The sequence below is a fragment of the Streptopelia decaocto genome (assembly GCF_964273445.1).
Source record: "Streptopelia decaocto genome assembly, chromosome: 19".
NCBI lineage: Eukaryota > Metazoa > Chordata > Aves > Columbiformes > Columbidae > Streptopelia > Streptopelia decaocto.
In genome coordinates this window covers 4,480,148-4,489,455 of record NC_138674.1, presented here as the reverse complement: position 1 = coordinate 4,489,455, position 9,308 = coordinate 4,480,148, and the positions used below count along the sequence as shown (strand labels likewise).

General features: G+C 55.6%; 1 protein-coding gene across 1 annotated transcript; it reads right to left on the bottom strand.

Annotated features, from left to right (window-relative positions):
* Positions 1-3,327: 3,327 nt before the first annotated feature.
* BLACAT1 (BLACAT1 overlapping LEMD1 locus) lies at positions 3,328-3,429 on the bottom strand (the record flags this gene model as incomplete). Its single annotated transcript, XM_082069448.1, has 1 exon — positions 3,328-3,429. One exon carries the CDS (start codon positions 3,427-3,429, stop codon positions 3,328-3,330), a length of 102 nt encoding a protein of 33 aa, XP_081925574.1.
* Between the last annotated feature and the right edge of the window lie 5,879 nt (positions 3,430-9,308).

The following is a 9,308-nucleotide window of genomic DNA, read 5'->3' as shown; positions in this document are numbered from 1 at the left end:
ATAGCGTGTGCATAGTGTGTGCACTGTGTACAGCGTGTGCACTGTGTGCACCATGCACAGTGTGTGCATAGCGTGTGCACGGTGTTTGCACCATGCACAGGATGTGCACCGTGTGTGCACTGCGCACAGCGTGAGTGCAGCATTTTCACTGTGTGTGCACCGTGCACAGCGTGTGCACCGTGCACAATGTATGCATAGCATGTGCACAGCACTTGCACCATCTACAGTGTGTGCATAGCATGTGCATAGCATGTGCACCGTGCACAGTGTGTGCATAGTGTGTGCACAGCATTTGCACTGTGTACAGTATGTGCAAAGCACGTGCACAGTGTGTGCACCACGCATAATGCGTGCACTGTGTGTGCACCATGCACAGTGTGTGCATAGCGTGTGCACAGTATTTGCACAATGTACAGCGTGTGCATAGCGTATGCATATACAGTGCACTGTGTGTGCGCTCTCTGTGCACCACACACAGCATGTGCATAAGGTGCACAGCGTTCACACTGTGTACAGCAGGTGCACTGTGTGTGCATAGCGCATACACTGTGTGTACACCATGCAGTGTGTGCACAGCGTTTGCACAGCGTTTGCACTGTGTGTGCACCACGTACAGGGTGTGCACTGTGTGTGTAGCACATACAGCATGTGCACTGTGTGTGCACCATGTACAGCGTTTGCGCTGTGTGTGCACCACGTACAGCGTGTGCACCACGTACAGCGTGTGCACCATGTACAGCGTGTGCACTGTGTGTGTAGCACATACAGCCTGTGCACTGTGTGTGCATCATGTCCAGCCTTCGCACAGCATGCACAACGCAAGCACAGCCTGCGCAGGCTGTGAGCACAGCGTGAGCACGGTGTATTTACAGCAGAGCTCCCAGTTCATCCCCGAGCAGCCTGGGATCTCCCACCACAACCAGCAGCCCCTGGAGCAGCACCCATCGTGCACCAGCCTCCTCTCTGGGCTTGCTCTCAGTGGCCGTTGGCTGCACATCTTTAGCTGCCAAACCACCATGGATCTGTAATCCAAGAAATTTAGCAGTGAAGGTTACACAGTAATGAACTGGGCCAAGCCCCCTCAACCCCATAGTAATAATTTAGCTCCTGTAAAGCCTGAATGAGCAAAACTGCCCATGACTTTCCCCAAATCTGTGCTTTTGATGTTTTCACTGGAGCGTGCATCTGCTGCCCGAACAGCAAAGCGGCTCCTCGTGCGCTGCCTATGGAACAGGTTGATGCAGCCCCAGAGGGGACATTACAACCGGCACTAACCACAGTGTTTTCCACCGATCCGTGCGTGCCGGGCTGAAATCTGCTGAGCTCGATGGTGACAAATGACGGGGGAGACAGACTGCTATCCTGGCTGACCCTCCTGTGCCCCCTCCCGTGTCAAAAGCTGCAGCCCAGCCGGGAAATACCCAGCCGGGAAATATCCAGCAGGGAAATATCCAGCAGGGAAATATCCAGCTGGGAACACTGCTTGGGGGCTGCACCACTGCATCCCACAGCTCACATCATTTGGGCTTAAAGAGGGGGAAAAGCAAGTGCCCCAAGCCCCCCGACCCCAGGATCTGGCACACAGAGACCACTCACAGTCTGTATCCCTGTGCCTGGTCCCCACTGTCACCTCCGATTCGGCTCCAAGAAGGACATCCCACACCAACCAGCTGCTTCCCACTGCAGCCTGGAGGATTTAAAGCTCCTCAGCTGTACCTCATGTTATTGGTGCTCCTGGCTAGGCTCAGGTTTTTGTGCTAAATCCTTTGGATAAGAAAATAAAATAATAGCCGTGTTGGTTCTGGGTGTAGGCTGAGCCAACAAATCTCCTCCAAAGGGGAGCTGTCAGCGGCACGTACAGCTCTGTTTGCCAAGCCAGTCGAGCCGGTTAATCACGAGGGGAGGATCTGTTCACATGCCAGGTCCATTCAGGGATGGGGAACCGGGCACTGAGACCCTGACAGTGGTCCCCAAACCTGGGGGGCCCTGGCTCATGACACTCCCCACAGCCTAGGGCTGTTTGGGGGGGTATCTGAGCAGGGGTGTCTGTCTGTGACACCCCCGGGAAGGCACAGCACGAGGGGAGCTCCCATATGGCTTCAGCAGTGAGTGGGAAGGACACACAGACAGGGTGGGGAGAGAGGGACTGTGGGGATGGACACAGGGTGCAAGGGGGATGCTCGACCACCACAGGAAGAGATGGTGGCAGGAGCAAGACTAACCCTGGGGGTTAGACCCCCCCAGGCTCAGGGAGTCTCCATATAGAGAAGGGAAGCGCAGTATAGAAGAATTCAAGGATTTCTGCTCTGGAGAACACGTTTGCTCTAGAAACGTCCTTGGAGTGAATCTCAGGTGCCCCAAGCTCAGGGATTTTGGATGGTTTTAAGAAAGAGCAATGGCTCAGGTGTGCAGGAGGTGGGAGGCACACGCCGAGGTGGCCCCTGTCCCCCACCCCAGTGTGGGAGCTCCCGGGACACACCGGTCACGCAGGGAGCAGCGTCTGAGCAGGGTCAGTGCTTCTGGTGCCTCCGAAACGCTCCGGTGTGCTGCACCCGCGGGACCAGGCAGGGCAGGGGCACTGGGAATGGCTGCTTGGGGTCGCAGACCTTTGCTTGGAATGGACTTAAAAACAGAAAAAGAAAATAAATAAAGTTCATTTTTACATTCAGGCAATTCTGTCCCAGCAGGACGACTCACCAGCCAGGGGCCTGTGACTCCAGGAAGGACAAAGTCTGGCCCCGGCTTTTGAAAAGCCCTCCGGGGTCTGTGTGTTGAGACTTGCTGGAGCAAGGGCAGGTCTGTTCGCTCAGGGGGGCAATGTCTACCCCGTGGGGACACAGGGTCCCTCCAACACCAGCTGCTCGGGTGTGCTCAGCACCCAGCCGGGCTGCGGGTCCGGGCACAACTGCTGCAGCACCTGGATAATGTCCACAGCATCTGCTTCTGCCTCTCAACAAGGTCATTCCCATGCTTCGGTTCTCCCTTGGCCAGACGAGTCTCTGGGGGAGGGAAAATGAGAGAAGCTGCAGGATAAGTGTGTTAGAGCAGATTAACCAGCTCCCTCCATGCTGCTCCCAGCAATGAGTCAAACCATTGCTCAGCCCAGGGCTCCCCTTCCCCGGCCAAACACCATCCCAAGCACATCAGCTCGGCCAAGCAGCCCCATGAGACACCCCCAGACCGTGTGGGCAGAGGGTGATGCCCGGGGGGAGCTGGACCTTGGAGAGGTGAGAAGAAAGGAGACAGCAAAGTGTCCCCCCGGCAGTCCCAGCGTACCGATGGGACGGGGTCCCGGTGCACAGCAGGGCACACAGACAGCTCTGCTCCTCACACCGCCGTCTCCTGCTCCGCGCTGGCCTCTTCTTTCTTCCTCTTCATCTTGCAGAAGCCATGGAGCCCGCAGAAGCAAGCGAAGGTGAACTGGGGCATCACCTGGAGCCGGAGAGGTGTGGGAGCACCCTGGATGGGGACAGGGACAGGAGTCAGGGCAGCTCCTGCAGACGCACAGGCGTGCATGGGCAGGACGGAGGGCACAGGACAAATCCAGAACATCACCCTGCACCGGCACACATCTCCCTCCCCACTCCTTCCCCCGCCACACGCTCCCAAATTCCCCACACAGCGAAAAACGAGGTGATTAAATCTCTCCCCCCAGCCTCTCTCCTGAAAGCAGGGAACAATCGGGGCAGACGCGGGGACAGCTTGCAGCAAGGGCCGGGAGGTGAGGTGCCCTGGGAGCGTCCCGGCGCAGCGGCAGCAGCAGCGGTTACGGCACAATGAGGCACAGCTGAGAGCAGGATTCGCTCTCTTTGTGTCCGTCTGCAACGCATAAAATAACGCCCCGAAGTACAGCCCACATGATGGCCCAACAGCTGCAAAATGTAATTATGCAAATGAAAGGCTGAGGTTTTTAAAATAAATAACACACACTCACAGAAATGCTACATGAAGTGAAATTTGCGTTTTCTCCCTACTTTAATTTTTAGCTTTTCTATAGCTCGTCGATGACCGGCTCTAATTCTGCCTCGCAGGAGGCTGTGCCGATGCTCAAAGGGAGCTGTGCCCAGCGCACGCAGTGTCACCCTGCCCAGCAGACGTGTCCTCGCCACCGTGGCTGTGCCACCCCCAGCCGTGCAGAGGGACCGTGGCACCCACAGCGTGGCTGCTCTCAGAGCCTGGATGCCGCGTTTTCTCCCCACCAGCACCAGTGCAGACAGGGAACATCTCAGGGCCTCAGTTTACCCATCTGTGAAATGGGCATGATGCTCGAGCGGTCAGAGGACCAAGTGGAAATCTCAGTGACAGTGTCACCTCACTGTCACCTCCTGAAGCTCATGGGCACCGACAGCAGCAAGCAAAGAGTGACACCCCCAACAGCGGGACACTGCTGAGAGCCCCCAACCCCAGCAGAGCAGCCCTAATCCACACCAGGGACAGCTGGGAAAATTAACCAAGGGGAAAAAAGCCACAGCAGGTGGGGCCCATGGTCCCCCCATCTCCACACAGCAGCGGTGATGATGCGGGGGGGGATGCCACATCCCTGCCTTTCCCTTTCCCCCTTTCCAAGGGGCTCAGCTGCAGCACAAAGCAGCAGCAAGAAGCATCCCATTTAATTCGCTCCTGCTGCTGCTCCCCCTCCCCAGCCATCTGGGTACCTGTCTAGTAGCTCCCAAATTAAATCAGGCTACCTCTGGAGCTCGCAAGTAATGACAACGGGCGCTTTAATGAGTCTCCCGTTCTGAATGGCTTCTCAGCGTAGCGGCAGGTCTCCGCGTCTCTCTTTGTGCTGCTGCTTTTTGTTACCAGCCTGAGAATGGGATTTTGGAGGGAACGGCTGGTGCAGAGGGGCCAGAGGGACAGGGTGGGGGGTCCCTCACCTCCCGGTTTGGCCAGAACGGAGCAAACCCACCGCCCGCGGGGAGGGATAAGGGGAACGGAGAAGCCCCTGGGAACCAGCGCCCCTGTTTGGGATGCTGGGTCTGATCTGGAACCAGCAAACACCATCCTCATCCCAGCCTCCCACCCATCCGCGCTGTGTTATCACAGAATAGTTTGGGTTGGAGGGACCTTCCCAGCTCCCCCAGTGCCCCCCTGCCATGAGCAGGGACATCTGCACCAGCTCAGGTTGCTCAGAGCCCCGTCCAGCCTGGCCTGGGATGTCTCCAGGGATGGTTCATCCACCACCTCTCTGGCCAACCTGGGCCAGGCTCTCACCACCCTCAGGGCCAACAATTTCCAGGCAAACACATCCACGCTGGACCTCCCAGGCAGCCTGGGCCGAGCAGCTCTCGGTCCCCATGGGTGCCCATCCCCGCTGCCCCATGCCACCCCGTGTCCCCCCCATGCCCAGCCCGCCTGGCCCCCCTTGCAGACACAAAGCCACCTCGAGAGCCTGGGCGGTCCGGCTGGGACCCCAGCGTCCATTAGGGAACTATTGATATATTTAGAGGAGCTTGTACCACAGAGGCTTTTCAGGCTGACCCTCTGCCTCCCATTCAGGCAGCAGACAATGATGAATGAGTCCCAGAGAAAAGAGGCAGCCCAGCTGAGGCTGACGCTCCTGTTCTTCTTGAAAAGGTAGAAAGAGAATCCTGAAGGAGCAAGGAATAATTAAAAAATAAATGAACTGGCTTGGGCAGTGATGACAGAAGCCCCGCTTGATTTGCAAGGGCTGGGCATGCTTCACAGACCCATGCTGCCCTTGCTATTCAAGGGAGAAGATCCCTTGGATAAAACTCTGCCACAGCAGAGAAAAACGCAAGGAGCATTAAAAATGTAAAGCTGGAGAATTCTCTTTAGTCAACTGCATAACCCCGGGCCGTGTTTGTCACTGTCGCAGTGATGAATTGGGAGCTGTCTGAAATCAGCATGCTCACTTTAATAATGTCACTTACCCTGAGCCCGAAAAAACGTCTTTCTGAACCAGCTGGGCAGAGTCTGTTCCTTGGCCCAGCAATTACCCGTTTCCCTGGGCTTGGCTGGGAAAGTTCACGGCAGCTGAAACTGGTGGCTTTGGGATGGGAGGTCCTGGGCACGGGGAGCCAGGGGTGCAGGCGGGGATGGAGGTGGGGATGCAGGTGGGGATGCAGGCGGGAATGCAGGCGGGAATGCAGGCGGGAATGCAGGTGGGGATGCAGGCGGGAATGCAGATAAGGATGCAGGCAGGGATGCAGGCGGGGATGCAGGTAGGGATGCAGGTGTGGATGCAGGTGGGTATGCAGGTGGAGATGGAGGCAGGGATGCAGGTGGATGGAGGCAGGGATGCAGACAGGGATGCAGGCGGGGATGCAGACAGGGATGCAGGCAGGGATGCAGGCGGGGATGCAGGTGGGGATGCAGGCGGGGATGCAGGCGGGGATGCAGGTGGGGATGCAGGTGGGGATGCAGGCAGGGATGCAGGAAGGGATGCAGGTGGGGATGCAGACAAGAATGCAGGCAGGGATGCAGGTGGGGATGGAGGCAAGGATGCAGGCAGGGATGCAGGCTGGGGATGGAGGCAAGGATGCAGGCAGGGATGCAGGCAGGGATGCAGGAAGGGATGCAGGTGGGGATGCAGACAATGATACAGGCAGGGATGCAGGTGGGGATGCAGACAAGGATGCAGGCAGGCATGCAGGTGGGGATGCAGGCGGGGATGGAGGCAGGGATGCAGGTGGGGCTCAGCACAGCGTTGCTGCAGGGACAGGTCAGGGCTGGCAGGTGACACCAGTGGCCACCAGACCCGGGGAAGGGGTGCTCAGACACCGGGAGCTTTCATTTCAGCTGATTTTCTTACTCCAACTCAGCTTTTCTATTTCTGAGAAACACCAGTGAATTAACTTTTAGCTACTTGGTTGGAAAAAAAACAACATGAAGTTTTGCATTTAAAACCCTGAACTTCAAAGCTGCCTTTTGCCGCCAGCACGTCGCTGCTCTTTTTTTCCTGCAAAATGGGATCATTTGCAATGGAAATCGGTCTCATATTTTTTGCAGGAAGACGAATGGAATTAAATCATTTGTAAGAAAATGTAGAAAAGTTCTCAGAGATTTCATTATTTCATTTGCCTTTCATGACAGCTCGTCTGTCCACCTCTCCAACTGGGATTTTCAGGAGTGGCTGATGATTTGGGCATCGCCGGCCCTAAAATCTGCTGAGCTTACGCTGTCGGAAAAGCGCTCAGGGCCACAGCCCCGTGCTCACAGGACTTGTGGGGACTTTTCCTCCCTGCACAGAGGGATCCTCGCCTGGGACTTTTGCTGTTGCCTCTTTTAAGCATCAGAGATGCAGGTCCCGCATCCCCGCCGCTCGCCGTCAGGACAGCCTGTCACACGGAGGGGACACAACCCCTTTCCCACACTCCTTATCCCCCCCCTCGCAGCCACAGGATCCATCCAATTTAGCTATTTTCCAGCCAAGCTTTCAAACCCATTATTTCCTTGGGTTGCTTTTTATTTTCTTTTTCTTTTCCCCCCCCAAACCTTGGACATCTCGCTGCTTACAACCAGGCCTAAGATAAAACCGACTTCAAAGCGCTTTCTATAATGAGCAGCAGCGCATTAGAAACCCAACAACAGAGGAGCCGAGATGGGGATAAAACTAACCTGAAAAGAAGCGCCATCCCTTTAAGGAGAGATAATGAACGGAGAAGCTGTTGCTTGGCATGTTTGCAGAGAATCGCTAATTAAAACATCGCTTCTGTAAAGTATGCTGATCCCATTGATTCTTCCCCCCACACAGTTAATTTGCTGCTAGGAAGGCAAAGTCGCAAGGGTCCTCATTATAAAAATTTCACTGGCTGCAGCTAATGGTTGTAATTAATAGGTGCAATAAATTTCAAATGGGCAGCCAGGGTGTTCATTAGCTGTGGGCTGACTCAGCACCGGTGGCCTCACCAGTTACTAAATAACCCATTTCCAAGCAGACGGGAAGAGGAAGGCGCTCTGTGCCACAACCGGCACATCTGTAATTCCCCGCCGAGAGCAGAGCTCAATAAATAATTCCCGGCAAGTCCTGGATTTGTCTTGTTTTGTCCCGTCGGTGAATTGTCTGTGCAAATCTCCTCCAGCTAACTGGGGGCAGGTTTTCTCCAAGGCACTGGTGTAGCCAAGTGACCTGGATTTCGTGCGGTACCAGCACTCGAGGAACTGAACGCTCCGGTGTAAATACCCACCAGCAATATCCCATAGCTGGACGCGGATCAAACCCTGGAGAAGCCGCTCATGCAAAGCACAGACCCACATGTGGGATGCAGCAGGATTTTTAATGCCCCAGTCCTGCTCTGGGCATCCCGTGCAAGGGCTGAGGTTGAAAATCTCCCCGGGTTCCCAATGAGCATCATCCCCTCCATAGGGTATCCCAGTGCCGCATCCCCATGTGTGCACCAACCCTCCCGGGTACCACTGGGCATCCCGCCATGTCCCGTCTGGGCTTTGATTAAAAAACCACAGCTTTTCAGTTCATTATCATCTGACTGTAATTAAAATATTTATAACTGGGGCTCTCTCTCTGAGTTACCTCCTGGGAGCAGCATCCATGGGGCTGGGTGACCCAGCAAGAAGCTGGTGCTGCTGGAGCTCCACAATCATCTCCCAGAGGAACCTGGGGGTGGTGGGTGCCTCACTCATATATGGCAATTATTAGCTGTAATTAGTGGCTTGTCCTGCTCTGCACATTCGCTCCCAGGAGCTCAGGAAGGACCGGGAACTGCTGGGTGATCCGACTGCTCCAGCATCTTTGCACTTTTGGAGATGGAGCTGCCCACGCAGCAACTCTTCCTCGAGCTCATATCTCCGGACTGGGGATGCAATTTCGATAGCTGCCTTCTTAAAAATAGGTGTATGCCTAAGTTATCTCAGCTGCATTGATCTACTGTTTTATTTAATGCTGTGACTGTTTTATAAGCTCAGCAGCTGACGGGTTTTTCTTCGCCTGGCCCTGGACTGGGCAGTAATTGCAGCCGGATGGGGCCGCGGGCAGAGGCTGCGCTAATTGAAAGGTGATGGGAGCTGCTGCTGGGAGCTGGATGCCAGACAAGCCGAGAGCTCACCTGGCACTGGCAGCATCTTCTCTCCACGATGGACCTTTTCCAGGGGTCTCTGCCAATGCCTTCTGCACGGCAGGGCTTTCGTGGAAACACTTGTCCTGTGCGTGTCTCCCCCTCACCTCCTGCAAGCCCCACTTGTGTCCGTCTGAGGATCAAACAGACTGAAAACCACAAGTCAAATCTCACTGCTTGTGCATTGCTAGGGGGCACTGGAGCTGGACAAGAAAGAGATTTGGCTGAAAGTCACCGGCCCTGGCTCCTGACCACCAGACATTCCCACCAACG